General features: G+C 44.3%; 1 protein-coding gene across 3 annotated transcripts in view; it reads left to right on the top strand.

The window, feature by feature from the left end:
* The window catches only part of MFHAS1 (multifunctional ROCO family signaling regulator 1), a 111,277-nt gene extending 95,176 nt beyond the window's left edge, over positions 1-16,101 (top strand). Inside the window, exons 2-4 of one of the 3 annotated variants that reach the window (XM_027962666.3) lie at positions 844-970; positions 8,078-8,188; positions 13,607-13,617. In XM_027962666.3, coding sequence (XP_027818467.2) covers positions 844-970; positions 8,078-8,105 — 155 coding nt within the window. In that variant the 3' untranslated portion in view covers positions 8,106-8,188; positions 13,607-13,617. Of the gene's footprint in view, positions 1-843; positions 971-8,077; positions 8,189-13,606 lie in introns of those variants that run through there. The other 2 variants (XM_015104587.3, XM_042241436.2) reach the window with 2 other exon arrangements.
* The last annotated feature ends 1,119 nt before the right edge of the window (positions 16,102-17,220 follow it).

The raw sequence follows: 17,220 nt of genomic DNA, 5'->3' as shown, positions 1-17,220 counted from the left end.
CAGCTCTGCCTCTCTGGGGCTCCAGGGACCCTGGGTCAATTTGCCGCAATGTCTAGATACGGATCTCTGGGGCCCGTCTGTGGAAAGGAAGGTGAGGAAAGCAGCGGCAAATGCTGTCTTTGTCTGGCCTTCCCACCACCACCGTAAGCAGCCTGTCTGCCTCACCATGGAGAATGTTCTAAGGACAGAGCCTATTTTGCTCTGATTGATTGTTCTCTGACTCTCTCTCCTTCCTACCTCCCCTGTTCCCCCCACCCCCAAGTGCTGGATTCTTCTCTGTGGTGGTCCCATTTGTGTTTGTTTTTTTTTTTTAAACCTGTATTTATTAATTGCTATAGCATGTAGCATGTGGGGTCTTAGTTCCCCGGCCAGGGATGGAACGTGTGTCCCCTGCAGTGGAAGCGCAGAGTCTTAACCACTAGACCACCAGGGAAGTCACAAGGTGGCCCCATTTTTTGAAGGCAGTCTCACTCATTAGGGCTTCCCTGGTAGATCAGATGGTAAAGAATCCGCCTGCAGTTCGGGAGACCTGGGTTTGATCCCTGGGTTGTAAAGATCCTCTGGAGGTGGGCATGGCAACCCACTCCAGTATTCTTGCCTGGAGGATCCCACGGACAGAGGCGCCTGGCAGGCTACAGTCCATGTTGTAGCAAAGAGTTGGCCGCAACTGAGAGAGGAAGCACAGCACAGATTTGGATGTGAGCAGACACAAACATACACGTGCATACACAACACCGAAAGCTACTAGGCTGATTGATACCTCGTGAGTAGGTTTTCACAAGAACTTTCATACAAGCTACGTACACCCCGCTCATTGATGCATGTTTCTCTCTCTGCCTGCAGGGGAGTTGCTGAGTCAGCCCAGACCAGAAGGCGTGGCAGAGATCATCTGTCCCAAGAACGGCAGCGAGCGAGTGAATGTTGCCTTGGTTTACCCACCCACACCAACTGTGATCAGCCCGTGTTCCAAGTGAGTTCTGATCCCGTAGCCCCCGTCCCTCACTCTTGGACCTGCCTCAGTCATTGTAAGAACAAAAAAGCCAAGTTAAAGTACCTTTCCTCAAACTCTGAAAAGCCCGCCTCCCGGGACAGACCTAGTTTTCTGGGTGATAGCAAAACCATGGCTTATACAACAAACTAGGAACTTTCATGTTTTGTTACTTGTGGTTTTCTTTTGCTGATAAAAGTTAGAGCATTTTTAAATCGCTTTCTTGAGATATTATCCACATATTATACAGCTCACTCATTTAAAGTATATGACTATTTTTTAGTATACTTGCAGGTATAATGCAACCAAAGAGAGCAGTGTTTTCTTTTAATTCTGCCATTGCTTCAGAAAACAGTGAGAGCTCATTAAGTAAGAAAAGCTGTAGGAAACCTGAAGTGGACCCCTTTTTTGCTGTGGGTCTCTGATTCTCTAGCAGTCCTGACAATCAGAGGCTGTATAGTTTGCCTCCACCCTCCCCAAAATGGACTTAAAGACATAGAACATACCTGTGTGAACTTTCATATACAATGTTAGCATTAAACTCAGATGATGAATTTAGGTTAACTCATCTGTTTGGCTTTTTCTGTAGTGTTAAGAACCCAACAGGCCACTTTCACACTGAGATGAAATACCTTTCTTTTTATTGCAAATCTTGAAAAGTAGCCATCCCTGGTCATCTGGGTGATATGAGCAAAGGATTCATGAAGGAAATTTCCATTTTTCTTCTTAGTTGAGCATACAGAATTTTTCCCCCCCATATCTAAGCTTTGTGTAGGGAGGTTGGAAAGTTCACACTGGAGAACAGTGACCTGTCATGCATCCTGAGAAACTTGCTATGAGGCTGCATTCCTGAGAGCTTGTGTGATAGGAACTCATGTCTCTCGACCCTCCAAGGGTCTGCAGAGTGGGGGTCTGTAGGGGCTTTCTCATGCATTCGCAGCTGCCCCCTTTTCTCTAAAGCAGCTGACTCATTAGACAAAATATCCCTAATCTATCTTTGCTGAAAAACATCACTGAACATGCAAGGGAAACTTCTCTCAAGCTCTTCTCTTCAGAATGCTTTTGAAGGTTAACATGTACATAGTGTTAATTCATCACTAGTATATGAATAGTACGTTATTCCTGTGAGACCTTGACGTGCTTCTTAGGATCACATAGTACCTAAGCAGGAATATTCCACAGCTTTTCTTATTTAATGACCATTCCCCGTTCCTGAGCATAGCAAGCAAAATGTTACCATTCTTTGAATTGGTCTCCGCTGGTCCCTCTCTTACAGATAGGGTGAGGATAAAGGGATCTTACAGAAACAGCAAGGTCTGGGATGGAGGGAAACGACTGTTCAATAGACTCTGCATGGGTATAGATCTTCCTGAGGCAGGAGAGATGGTAACCTATTGTTTGTCATAGCTATATGGCGTTTAGTAGGCGAGATCGAGGTCGGAGTTAAAATATCTGTTTGTTCAGAAACCACAGTGGCCCTGAGCCGCTGTTATCGGTGTCTTTTCATGGGCTCCTGATGTCCTGCAGAAATGCTATCAGCTCCCCTCTCACCCAGTTTCTCATACCTGATATGAACAAGCAGCTTTAAAGTCTTGGGTAATCAGGGCCTCATGGCCTGAGACATGGAGATGCTGGAGGGGATACCTTTAGTGACTGACCCAGCTCTGTGAATAGTTTTGTTCTGAAATGGATTCTTTTAAAAGGGGTCTCATAGAATGGATGGTAGGTTTAGAGGGTAACTCTCAATTCTAAATAAAGGAACATCCTGGAGAACAAAATATAAACCAACAGGTCCTGCATGACCCCAGTGTAGGCTCTAATTTACAAGTGGACAGCAGTGTACCAAATGTGGGAGATTTGTAAACCGATGAGGAAAACTGTCCCAGCAGGTGGTCCTTAGGTCCACACAGCATGGGTCTGAGCCTGAGACTCGGGGTCTCAGCAGGCAGCAGAAATGGGGAGACTGGAGTTACTGCCTGGGTTTTGCAACTCCAGCCCCAGTTAACTTAGGCAAGTCACTAGAGAGTAACCTTTCATGACTCTCTCATCCCCTGAAACGCAGGTCGATGGTCAAGATCAGACTTCCTTGATCAGGCATGGGTGTCAGAATTTCTAGGGCTAGGCACTAGGCTTTAAGAAACAAGAGTCCCTCAGATGGTCGTCGAGTGTGTGTGCTGGACGTTCCCCTCAATGAAGCTCTCCCGCCCGCCCCCGCGCCCATGGCTCCCAGGTGGGAGGCCAGCAAGTCTCATCTTCAGGAGAAATTCTTAGTAATCATGCCAGGACAACAGGCACCAACCAGAACCATCCCAGGAAAGCCAGAATAATCACCCGATTCTTAGGTCATTGATCTAGATCTTAGTATTTTTTAAAGAGGCATTCTAAGCTCTTGGACCAGTTTCAGTTCAGTTCAGTCTCTCAGTAGTGTCCCACTCTTTGCGACCCCATGGACTGCAGCATGCCAGCCTTCCCTGTCCATCACTAATTCTCTGTTTGACCATTTTGTGCCTTTCCCTTATAGGTCAAATGAGACTGGTCATTAACAACCTGCCTCAGACCACATGTAAATTAATGGTGCTATGCTGAGCTTTACAAGCAGAAACCACTGACGACTATTATTTGATTGGATCTTATCATTTTTAAAAATTTTCTAGCTGTTTTGTTCCCCTGCAGAGAGAAAATAAAGAGTAAGTAGTGATTAAAAAAAAGAGTGACTTACTCTCATTAAGTCACTTTGGGTGATGGTGAAATCTCTACCAGCATTTCATTGGGAAGAGGTTACATGAATTGAATGGAATGCCTGTCCTCTTACACCTCACCCTCCAGGGAGAAACCTAGTGTCTGAGTGCCTCCTTGGTGCCTTTGCTGATTATCAGACAGAAATATGAGTATTTCCGTACTCTGGTGATCCTGGGCTGATTTTCAAAGATATCTGCCTTTGAGATGAGATGAAAGTTCATTTAGTAGCAGATTTGCTAGGTTGCTTTGAAAACTTCTCATCCTAAAGAATATGGATTCTGATACATTTTTCAAAGCTTTATCTGTATACGTGCATAAAAGGTGCCTATTTAATGGTTCATGTATCTATAGAGTTGGACAACTGTCATCACAGTCTCCTCCTAGAACATTTTCATCATTTCAAAGAGAAATTTCATGCCCACATGCAATTACTTCTGTCTAATACAATACCCGGTTCTATGCAGAAAATAAATATTTTTACTGCCACTTTCAGTAATGGCCTTGCTCCCTGCTGTGTTGGTATTAAAGAGATTTGTGAGTTTTAAAGAAATTCATATGAACACTTGTTATCCCTGGCCCAGTGTTGTCTAAGGGCAGTGAACTGACTTGCTTCCCCCACTTCCCCCTCTGTTTACTGAACGATAGAAGGGAAATGGTGTTTCTCGGAGAGAAATGAGTTCCTTCAGAACTCTTTTTCTTTTAAAGTATAGGGCACAATATTTTAAAACCCCGACTTTAGTTTTTTTAGAGCAGTTTTAGGTTCACAGTGAAATGGAGCACAAGGTCCAGAAAGATTCCATATATCCCCCAGCCACACACACACACAGCCTCCCCCACCAACCACATCTCCCACCAGAGGAGAACATTTGTCCCAGGTGATGAACCTACATGGACACCTCCTTATCACCTGAAGTCCATTTTTTATATTAGGATTCACACTTGGTGTTGTACATTTCATGGGCACACTGCAGTATCACACACAATATTTTCACTGTCCTGAAAATCCTCTGTGCTCCCCCTGTTTATCCCTGCCTCCACTTTTAACCCTTGGCAACCAGTGATTTTTTTTTTTTTTTTTAGCTTTACTAGGGTAAAATTGATAAATAAAATTGTAAGATACTTAAAGGGTACATTGTGATTTGATATCCACATGCACTGTGAAAGGATTCCCATTATCTAGTTAATTAACATATCCATCCCTCACATTTCCCCTTCAGAACTTCTGAGAGGCAACCTCACTGACCTTTAATCTGGACATTAAAGGGGTACTGAGCCTTGGTCATTAGGGATCAGAGGGGGTAAAAATATTTTTTCAGTGGGGAAAGCAAGGAGAAACTAGAAGAAATTTATTTTTAGAACTTTAATCTCTGAATTTCTGTCTCCATTTTATTGCTCTACAGGTTGAAATACTTAAAATTCCAATTTGGAAGGGAAGTGTGAACTTCTTTGGGGAAATGGCAGCTTGCTGTTTGCCTTTCATTTTTAGATACCTTAGAATATTTCTCTTTTTCATTTACAAAGAGATTTCCTTCCTTAATCAAAGTATATATTCTGAAAAACTGCCGTTTAACTCAATTTGTCTACTGATTTTCATTTAAAAGACGGGATCTAGAAGGTTAGCTATAAATATAGCTAAGACATGTCTTTTACCTTAAGACATATGAGAGATACATTCAATAGGTAGAGACAAGATAGCAGCGTAGAAGGACACATGCTCACTCCATCTCATGAAAACACCAAAATCACAGCTAACTGCTGAACAACAACAACCAAACACTGGAACCTACGAAAAACAGATATCCTAGCTCCAAAGACAAATATAGATACCACAACAAGATGGTAGAACAGGGGCACAATTGCAATCAAATCAAATTCCATTCCTGCCTGGGTGGGTGACTCACAAAAGTAGAAAATTATTGTAATGCAGAGGTTCTCCCATAGGAGTGAAACTTCTGAGTCCTCTGTCAGACTCCACAGCCTGGGGGTCTGGCATTGGGAAGAGGAGCCCTGAGAGCATCTGGCTTTGAAGACTTTGTTTGATTGTAGGAATTCCACAGGACTGGGGCAAACAGAAACTCCATTCTTGGAGGGAAAACACAAGACTCATGTGCCCCAGGACCCAGGGTAAAACACAGTGACCTCACAAGAGCCGGGGCCAGACCTGCCTGCTGCTATCGGAGGGTTTCCTGTGAAGGTGGTGGGGGGTGGAGTGGGGATTGTGGCTCACTGTGGGGACAAAGATACTCTCAGCAGTAGTTCTGGGGAGTACTCATAGGCATGAGCCCTCCTGGAGGCTGCCATTTTTTCACCAAGACCTGGCCCCACCCAACAGCCTATAGGCTGGGATGACTCAGGCTAGACAACCAAAGAGATGGAAACACAGCTCCACCCATCTGCAGACAGGCTGCCTAAGGTCTTCCTGAGCCCACAGCTGCCCACCTCTCCCCTTAGACCAACTTCATCCACCATGAAGCACACAGCAGAAGCAAGAACTACAGTCCTGGAAAACAGAAACCACAGTGAAGAAAGTTAGACCAAATAGCAGGAAACAAGTCCCAGATGAAGAAGACCCCGGCACAACTAAGGTGACGTAGATATAGGCAAGCTACCTCAAAATGAATTCAGAGTAATAGTAAAGATGATCCAAGATCTCGGAAAAAGAATAGAGGAACAGATAGAGAAGATACAAGAAATGTTTAACTAAGAGCAGGGCTTCCCCGTTGGCTCAGTGGTAAAGCACCTGCCTCCAATGCAGGAGACGTGGGTTTGATTCCTGGGTCATGAAGATCCCCTGGAGAAGGGGATGGCTACTTACTCCAGTATTCTTGCCTGGGAAATCCCATGGACAGAAGAGCCTGGCGGGCTACAGTCCGTGGGGTCGCAAAGAGTTGGACACGACTGAGCGACTGACACTGTCGCTGTACAGAGTGCGATAGTACAGCATCTTTATTTCAAGCTAGATCTGTAAGAAGATGACTTCATTGAACTTCCTGCTGTACAACACGAAGAACTCAGTAATGAAGACCTGATGGAGTTGGAGGTCCAGAGAAGGGGTGAATAGAGACAAGAGGAAGAAGAAGTAATTGAAGAACTGGAGAGATTCACCACACAGGAAATGACAAGGGGGTTTTCCTTATTTGAAGAGGCGTGGTTAATTTCTGAGGCACAGGACTCAAACACAGAATGGAACAGGAAGGCTTTGCACCAGCCATTCACAATGCCACCCAGTGGTACCAAAAAACTGAAAGCATTTCCTCTAAGATTAGGAATAAGACAAGCCACTATTATTCAACGTAGTTTTGGAAGTGCTAGCCAGGGCAATCAGAGAAGAAATTAAATGAATCCAACTAGGAGAAGAAGAAATAAAACTGCCACTATTTGCAGATAACATGATATTACACAGAAAATCCTAAAGATGCTACCGGAAAACTACTAGAGCCCATCAGTGAATTCAGTGAGGTTGCAGGATACAAATAAATTGGGAGCTTGGGATTGACATATACACCCTATTATATTTAAAACAGATAACCAACAAGGACCTACTATATAGAGCACAGGGAACTCCACTTAGTATTTTGTAATAACCTAAATAGGAAAAGAATCAGTATATGTATATGTAAAACTGAATCACTTTGCTGTATACCTGAAACTAACACAATATTGTAAATCAACTATAGTCCAATATAAAATAAAAACTATTAATTAAAAAAACTGGAGTGCAACTTACATTCTTCCATGTGGTCTCCTGATAAGGTACTCCTGATGATAAAAGACAAGGCTGAGACTGCATTTCAAACTTGGATTATTGCGTGTATACTGGAGCATTCCAATTTGAGTCAGATTCCAGCTACTTACTGTTTGCAAGTATTCTCCAGTGTAGAATGATTACTTTGCATAGGAATTTTGGCAGTTACATTGTTAAGACAAGGATATTTAAGACCGATTCAAATAAGCTTTTGTAAAAAGTAGGATGAAGAAGATTCTGTGGTCTTTATCTTACTAGATGGGCACAGTATGTTTAAATGCACTCAGATCAGTTAGTATGGACTTGATTAAAAACTTTTTTTTTTTTTTAAAGGAATGGATGAATTTGACTTAATCACAATGGAGAATTTTTCACTGAACTCAGGGTGGGGATGGGATGATATTTCACAAGGAAAAGAGGCTGAAATGTGGAGGTTGCCTGTGGGGCGTGTCACACTGATTTGCATTGATTTGTTTTGTTCTCTGTAAGGAGTAAGACAGCTCCCTGCCTTGTTGCTGTCACTGGCTGGGAGGAACAGTGTTTCTCTGATTATTTAGTCTCCCATCCGCCACATTGATACTGGAATTTGTTCCCTCTCTGCTCAGGTATCTCCATACTTTCTTGGACAATTAAGTGGAAAAGATAGTGCTTCTTTCCCTTATGCCATCATTTTTACTGTACCCAATCTGTGACTTTAGGAGCACCAATTTTTAAGGGTAAGTCTCTGGGAAGCAGAGAGGGTTTCTTAAATAGATACGGGCTTCCTAAGGACTTGGAGAGTTTAGGGGGAAATAGTGGGAGGATGGGTTTGGGATGAAGAGATTCCAAAGAGCTGGACACTTTAAGATTACAGATCTTTTATCCAGAATCAAGGTGTGTTGGGGATTTAAGAATAAGAAAATTGCTTGATTCTTTTGCCTGATTTACTATAATGCATATATCAGTAACCTTAGATCCTTTTTGGAAAAAAGTCATTTTTTAAAAATCTCACGTAATGCAGGAACATAACATCAGGAAAAGCTCTAGCTGATTAACACAGCAAATAGGTTTTTTAAAAGCAGTGTTGGTATTTATTTTCCCAAGCCTGTTTGATGGATTCTGGAGTTATGCCTCCAAGTTTGAATCCTGTGATTTGTTGGGGCTATGACAGGTGCAGGGCATAGCAGCACCATCTCGTGGGGTCATTCGGTGCATTTAGAGAGACCTTTGCAGGGGAGACATTTAGCATTATTCCTTACACTGAGTGTCATTCAATAAATTCAGCTGTTATTTCTACTAGAAATATTAGTATGCATACTGTGGATGACCTATAAAGGGAATAATTTTAAAAATTTCAAAATCCAAATATAGATGCTTGAGTAAAATCCACTCACTGACTTACCTAGGACCGTCTAGTGTATTAATGAGGTGACTGTGCACAGCAGGTGAGCATGTGTGCTGAGTGTGCAGAGAGCAAGCAGGCTCGCCTTCCTGCCCACCACTGTGAAGGGGTCAAGGTGAAGTACACTTGGTTCTATGAGGCCACCTACAGCTAGTTAGTAACGTCAGTGTCCTAACCGTGCATTCCTGGGATAAAGAGACAGGTGGGATCCTTCCTTTCATATTTTCAATGTCTGGACAATTGACATTGTGGGGATGGAAAAATGGAGATATAGTGAGGCCAACCCATCAGGAAAGCACTGCTGCGGGGAAGACAGTTTATGACAGTTCCTTAGAGCAGGGGGCAGGCGGGGTATGGGGGACCCAAGGATACAGGGAGAAGCAGCTGGAGGGTCAGGAGGCCGAGGGCGGGGGAGGAGCTGTGCGAGGAGCCCCTGTTGTGGTTTCTGTGGGAACATGCGGGCAAGGCAGGGGGCAGGTGCAAGGTTGGCCGGTTCCCTCGGGCTCTGGGGCATAAAGACCGCCCGAGTCATGTGGAGCCTGGCCCTGGAATGATTAGAGCAGGTGGATAGTGGCCCGGAGTGTGGCTCTCGATAAAGGGTGTGGTCAGGGGTGTGGACTCTGGATTCCCTGGTGTGGAGTTGAGAAGCACATATTCGCATCTGAGTTGTTGACTGTCTCTGGGAACTAACTAGCTGATGCTGGGAGGGGCCACCCCTCCGGGGTGAGCAAAGCGTCAGAGGACAGAAAAGAGCTGCTTAATACAACATGGTATGGCATCACTTCAGCCTAAGCTCCTAAACACCGAGTGTGCTGTCACAGCCCAGGAAGGGCAGATTCTGTGACCTGGGAGGATTTGGGGTCAAGCCTCCCACGCTGACCTCTCCTTTCTTCTGTGGGATCTGTGGGCTATGTGGCAGCTCCCCTGGATGTGCCAGGGTCTCCATAGGTGTGCAGTGTGTCCGCCCCAGAGCCCTTCAGGGTCTGTGCCTCCCGTCTCCAGGGATGGCCTTGCCCTGCACCCACTGCCAGGCTGGGGATGGGGAGGTCTATTCACTCTTCTCCCCCTCTTCCCATACTCGGCTGTCCACTGTGACTTGTTGCCCCACCTTGTCAGTGCATATTATTTTTTTAAGGAATTGTTTCCATCTATTCAGCTCCCCGAGTTTACGTGCAGAACTTTCCCACATCAGTGTGTCTTGAATGAGTGAAGCTGGCCATTGAGCTCTATCCTCGGCCTGTGCTTTGTAGTCGTCCTGTCTCTGCCAAGATCCCTGTGGGTATCTCAACCTGCCTCCCCCTTGCTGGTCTCTTTGTCCTCAAAACCAATACAATCTTTCAACAGCAGACCCCCATCACCTTGCTCCCTATTGCAGAACCTTGAATGGCTTCCTGGTGATTACAGTTCAAGTTCAAAATCCTGGGCAAGACCCACAAGGCTTCCCAAGCTGACCCCAGCCCCGCTTCTGACACGTGACACTCCCTTACTGTGAAGGGTCAGCCACACCTGGCCTCCAGCCGGCTCTCAGTCCACGGCCAGCTGCCACCCCTTCTCTCCTACCTGATGACACCCATCATCCCTGTGACCCAGGTCACGTGTCCCCTCCCCTGAGAAGCCAACATCAGTCCTTCGGACTGTGCTCAGCCCCTCTTTCCTTCTCATCTCCTCCACCCTTCTCATCTCCCCCTCTTACAGCATGGCTGTCTTTTGCCCGAGACTTTCTCATGCCATCCTATTCCTCCTTCATTCAGCAAATGTTTGAGTATTTGCCCTCCACGAGGCCACTGTGCCTAATGGCAGAAAGTGAAGAGGGGCTAAAGAGCTTCTTGAGGAGGGTGAAAGGGGACAATGAAAAAGTTGACTTAGAACTCAACGTTAAAAAAAAAAAGCTAAGACCATGGCATCTGGTCCTATCACTTCATGGCAAATAGAAGGGGAAAATATGGAAACAGTGACAGACTTTATTTACTTGGGCTCCAAAATCACTGAGGACAGTGACTACAGCCATGAAATTAAAAGATGTTTGCTCCTTGGAAGGAAAGCTATGACAAACCTAGACAGCATATTAAAAAGCAGAGACATCACTTTGCCAACAAAGATCTGTTATTGTCAAAGCTGTGGTTTTTCCAGTGGTCATGTATGGATGTGAGAATTGGACTATAAAGAAAGCTGAGCGCCAAAGAATTGATATTTCTGAACTGTGGTGTTGGAGAAGCCTGTTGAGAGTCCCTTGGGACTACAAGGAGATCCAACCAGTCAATCCTAAAGGAAATCAGCTTTGAATAGTCATTGGAAGGACTGATGCTGAAGCTCCAATACTTGGACCACTTGATGCGAAAAGCCAACTCATTGGGAAAATACCCTGATGCTGGGAAAGATTGAGGGCAGGAGGAGAAGAGGGTGGCAGAGGATGAGATGGTTAGATAGCATCACTGACTCAATGGACATGAATTTGAGCAAACGCTGGGAGATAGTGAAGGACTATAGTGAAGAACCGGCATGCTGCAGTCCATGGGGTTGCAAAGAGTCAGACATGACTTATCAGTTGAACAACAATAACAAGCACTGTGCCAAGTGTTGACAGTACAAAAATAACAGAGACTCTAAGAATCAAATCAGGAATATAATAGCCTCCTTGGGGAGAATGGGAACCAAAGACAACCAGAGAAACCTGTGTCTAATTCCAGTTAAAATGTGATACCTGCAATGACAGGTGCATCAACAAGGCCCTGTGGACACAGAGGAGAAAGAACCCTGCCAGAGAATTGGGAAGAACCCCAGAGGGAGCATTTGAGGTGGATCTTGTCGAATGAGATCTGAGTTTGAGATGGAAGAGCAAAGAGAGGTGGCGGGGTGGGGGTGGGGGTGGGGGTGGGGTGGTTAGTGATTGACAGCTCTTCTCTTTCCCTCAGCACCCAAACAAGAAAAATGATATCCATGTGGAAAAATGTTCAAACCAGGTTTCCTTTTTCTCTGAACACTGGAATATTCCCTCTGGGTGCCCTTGATTACGTATCCTTGTGTTTCTCAAGTCTTACGCGTGGCTCAGGGGAGCAGGCGGCCAGACACAACTGTCTGTGTTTCTCAAGATTTGCTGGATTCAGTGAGAAAAACATGACGTAGCACCTGCCCCACATGAAGCCAGAACTCGCTGCACCAGAGTAAACTGCTTGGCTGGAGTGATGTTTTCACCCTGCTGTCCTCTTTACACTTCGATGTATGGTTACTTGATTTTGAGGCAGTTTTCAAAACCTTCTCTGCTGAGAAGCTGACTATATTAACAGGCCTTCTGAAAGTCCCCATGGCTCGGTGCCAAAGACACATGAAACTACCCCGAGGGCCCCACATATTCCAGCCTTGCTTTTTTGCTGTCAAGCATACCTCGGAGTCAAATGACCCTCTTTAAAGGCCTGCTGTTCACTGGTGTGTGCCCTTGGGGAAGTTATCTAACCTCTTGGAAACTTAGCTTCCTTTTCAGTGAAGGCAGAGCCTACCCGCTAGAGCTTTAAGAGTTAAGGATTAATCAAATAACGCACTATGGTGAAGGCGGCCACTCCTGGCGTGTAGTAAGTACCTAGAGAATAGAAGCTGCCTATTTTTGGTGACGTTATTGATCCTATGCTCTCAGCCGATTCTTGTGTGTTAGGTAGATACTAAATTATCAGTTTCCAGAAAGTCAGGCAGCATTGAGAGAGAGATGCCAGCGACTTCCCTGGTGGTCCAATGGCTAAGCCTCCATGCTCCCAGTGCAGGGGGCCCAAGTTCGATCCCTGGTCAGGGAACTAGATCCCACCTGCCACAGCTAAAGATCCTGCATGCTGCAACAAAGACCGAAGATCTCACCTGCTGCCACTAAGACTGGATGCAGCCAAATAAATAAATAGTTTTGAAAAAGAGATGCAGGGTGGAGGGTAGGGGAAGCGGATCTATTAAATGTTGCCAAGCACTTATGCGTCATCACGTCATGCATTACAGGAAAGCTAAAATAAGGGATGGGAGCATCTCACACGTTTTCATCTAACCATGTTATCTGAATTGAATGGCACTTTGTTTAAAGACGGTAAAGCGTCTGCCTACAGTATGGGAGACCCGGGTTCGATCCCTGGGTCGGGAAGATCCTCTGGAGAAGGCAATGGCAACCCACTCCAGTGTTCTTGCCCGGAAAACCCCATGGGCAGAGGAGCCTGGTGGGCTACAGTCCATGGGGTCGCAGAGTCAGACACGACTGAGCGACTAAAGTTTAAACTTTAATTAGCTGGTCCTGCAGCAGCTTCTTCATTTTCTGTTCATCTAACTCCAGCTTTTAGTTTGACAGTCTTTAAGTAAAATCACGCTTTGAGTCCGGACTGACACTCATTCTCACGTTTCAGTATGTATTCCTACTTGTAGAGAGTTATTTAGTGTGTCTGCGTGTGCTTCTTGAAAGGGAACAGTGCTGTGTTTGGAGTTCAGGGTTCTTAGTTAAGCTGTGAAATTACAGTGGAATAGGTAGTTATGGCTAATTTATCTAGTTCTTACTTTATGTCTGAATTTAATGTCATGAACAGAAATGTTTGACTAGCTTTCTAGTGAAAAAGCCTGTTTCCTTTGTAGGATCATTAGTTGTCTGCATTTACTATTTTACACAGAGCTCTAGAAGTAGATATGAAAATCTGTGGCAGAAAAAAAATTATCGCTTGCTAGTCTCATAATTGAGAATGTCATTCCATTTCCCTGGTTCATTTCTGTGCTTTCTTCTCATCTACCCACATAGGAAGAACGCTGGGGAAAAGCACAGAAACCAGTGACTTCTACGGCTGTGGGATTTCCATGGAGAAAATAGCATCAGAATGCACCTGGACCATCTTCTGTACCTGGCAAGCCCTCCACACTCCCAGGCGTGTTCTGTGAATTCGCGTGCATGTGTGTTCAGGGTGCTTTTGTGCAAGGGAGCACACCTAGCCTGTAGATGAGGCGGGGAGGTTGCAGGGGGGAAAAGGACGGGAGAGACTATGGAGCAAGTGTTTGACAACCTGAACCTCAGAACTGTGATCCTCCAAGGAGAGCGCTACTTGAAGAAAAGAAAAAATAATAAAGTCGAATGGCTTCTCAGGGATTTTTTTTTTTTTTCCGTGCACATATAAGCCATAATTCCAGTACAGGTGGCAGTATTCAGAGCACTCAGATTTCAGTTCTGTTAAATGTGAAAGAGGGATCGACTGACCATTCATTGCTGTTCCATAACTAGTGTAAAATATGTATATGTTTATCTTTATTTTTATAATACACAAATACATTTAAATTTATACAGTTTGAAGCTTCTAGCATTAGTTGACACTGGGTGCAATATTCTGATGAGAACTGTGCCAACACGGGGCTGATTTCTTACTTTAGTATTAGACGTGTTGTTTATTCTTTAAGCCTTCACAGATTTAAAAAAAGAAGATACCTATCTCTTTGCTCATGGCTTCAGTGTTGGTTCATAGAGGTTGACAATAATCATCAAGAACCTTAAACATGTGTTTCGGGCAATAGCTCCTCCTCACCTTTTCAGTAAAGGTCCCTGGTCACTGGGTGATAGTCTGATGGAGGCCTGGTGATTAAGATTCTTCAGGGGAGGGGGATTAAGGGATCCGCATATCCAAGGAAAAGTGGAGTCTTGCAATAGCTTAGTCAGGCATCAGTTCCAAAGCATGTAAAGAGCTCTGCTAATAGGTCCTGTTCCCACCCCCCCACTGCCCCCTAGAACAGAGTCTGTGAAATTTAGCAGAGCTCTCTGAAAGCTGGTATCAGACCCTAAGATAGTGAGTTGCTTAATTGGAGAGCACAAGCCCACATTGGTTATTTATAAATACAGAACCTCTGATTGGATGGTCTACTGCCAAGAACTAGTAAAACCCTGGTTTTAAAATCTCCATGACGTAAAACCTAAAAAGCCAACCAACCAAACTGCTCTCTCCTCCTCCTCATCGGGGCCAACAGCATCTACTGCAATAGTAACACATTCTTTGAAAAGTGTGCACGACTGTTTACATCTGCCGCCTCTGCATGTTGGTTGAAAAAAGTGTGAAACTGTTTCTTTCCAGTGTAAGGCAAGAAAAACTAGTCAGTGGTATTATTCGTTTACTTCTATAAAGTATTGTCTCTTGGAATGCCACAGTATACAATGTCTCCACATATTTAAAAAATAACAAAGAAGTGGCTGCATTGCAAAAAAAAAAATACACCAGAAATCAATTTTTGTAGATTGTTTTGTGCCCCAGGAATTAACTTTATGAACTCCAGAACCTCTAGTCAAACAAGCATGATTTCTTACAATCATAAAATCAAATGGGATCAGACTAGTTCTGCATTTAATACTTGAATATGACACCTCCAATTTGCAATTTCATTTTCTTCTGGAACAGTCACGAGATTCACCTTGTTAATCCTTCTGTCACAGTTCTCCTGTGTGTGTGTGCATGTGTGTGTAAGTGTAAACTGAATGGTAACATTTAATTGCTTTACAGACCACTGAATTGTTGGGCATAAAAGTTTTCCAATTGGCAGGAGACAGTTCTTCAACTGTCAAATTAACCAACTTTGACCAAAAAAAAAGGCTGGTAAAGTGACTTCAGGCTAACTCCCCAGGGGACCATATTAACTGAAGAAAAAAAAATGTTCCTTTGAGTGACATACCCTGCAAAGTGTGTGCTCTTATTATGAATATAGATGCCCACATTCTTAATAACTGCTCTTTTTGGACAAGTGATGCTTTATGCTGTCATCTGAACCTTAGAGAAGCAGTGTAAGAAGAAATCTTGGTGTCACATGTATTTTAGCAAAAAAAAGTCACCCTGATAGAGGGTCATGTGACCAAAAGCAGCTCCAGAAAAGCTTGAGAACTCGCTTTGGGGCAGGGGGGAAGATTGGAGATACAGAAAACACACTGCTCTATAGGAATTTTCTTCATCTATGCAGGAAATTCCATTCTCTCTTTCAACACCTGGGAAGACTCAGCTGGGGAGGCTGGCTGATGGGCGATTCACTAAGCACAAAGGGGGATCTTTTCCAACTAAGTCGTCCCTGCCTTGCAAACAGGCGCCCTCCAAGTTTGTTATGGTTTCTATTCCTGCATCTTGTGGTATCAAAACCACTTCCTGGAATTGTAAACGCGCTGCCAGAATAAATGTTTTTCCCCCTTCCAAGAAAAAAACCGCCAGTGCTCATATTTGACACTTGTGCACTGGACCCTTTTTGAATGAATAAAATGGAAAGGGTTTGGTGTCATTTCTGATGGAGTGTGTGTTCTTTTTTCATGCCACAGTTTGTGCATTGTAATTGTGGTTTCCTATTTAATTGCCATAACTGGGCAGATTTTTTTTTAATTCAAAAAAGTTTAATAAAAAATACAAAGAAATGACGAAGCAGTTATATTTCCAGAGTTTAGTTATTTCTGTCTTTGTTTCAGTTTTATCAGTTAGGAAATCACTATATTCTGTTTTTAGTCTTAGGTCACTTTGAGCCACAGGAGGTGGATGGTGGTGGCTCTAGTTGCGGAAGGAAATGGAAGAATCTCTTTCATGTTCTCCCATCTGTGTTCAGGCTGGAGAGTCAGTGCTGGAATATCAGTTGTCTCTTCAAGCCTTTTCTCAGTGATCTGCTCTGTTCCTACCAAAACTTATGATAGGTGTGCAAGTTCCCTTTTCCTGGCCTTTCTTTGCCCCAGGGGTCTATATTTGCTGCCTGAAGGAGCTGACCCGTGTATACTGGGTCAGAGACTTCCATTCACCCTGTTTTTTTTTTTTTGTTTTTTTTTTTAAAAAGGACAGTTAAGGATAAGAAAGGAAATGCATGCGGTTGCTTCTTGCAGAAGCAACAACCTTTAGGGACGGACCCAGTGCACACAAGCCCTGCCCTGAGGCGCTGGGGCTTTGGGGACACAGGGGAGAAAGGAGGGCCTTGATGTAAGACTCCTGAGAAGGTAAGTGGTATCACTGGGTGCCCTGTGGAAAAGCTTAAACCAAGTGCTGGTCAGAATTTTCAAGAGTAGGGAAGCATCCCAATCTTCGAAGCAGCTCTCTCCACAATAGCCAAGACATGAAAGCAAACTAAATGTCCATCAGTAGAGGAATGGATACGATGTGGTGCATATTTACAAAGGAATATTACTCGGCCATAAAAAGGAATGAAATAATGCCATTTGTAACATGAATGGCTACTGCTAAGTCACATCAGTCATGTCCGACTCTGTGTGACCCCATAGACAGCAGCCCACCAGGCTCCCCTGTCTCTGGGATTCTCTAGGCAAGAACACTGGAGTAGGTTGCCATTTCCTTCTCCAATGCATGAAAGTGAAAAGTGAAAATGAAGTCGTTCAGTCACGTCCAACTCTTTGCGACCCCATAG

The sequence above is a fragment of the Ovis aries genome, chromosome 26 (assembly GCF_016772045.2).
Source record: "Ovis aries strain OAR_USU_Benz2616 breed Rambouillet chromosome 26, ARS-UI_Ramb_v3.0, whole genome shotgun sequence".
In the NCBI taxonomy this organism is placed as follows: domain Eukaryota; kingdom Metazoa; phylum Chordata; class Mammalia; order Artiodactyla; family Bovidae; genus Ovis; species Ovis aries.
The sequence above is the reverse complement of the archived record's forward strand: the minus strand, read 5'-3'. Positions and strand labels throughout refer to the sequence as shown.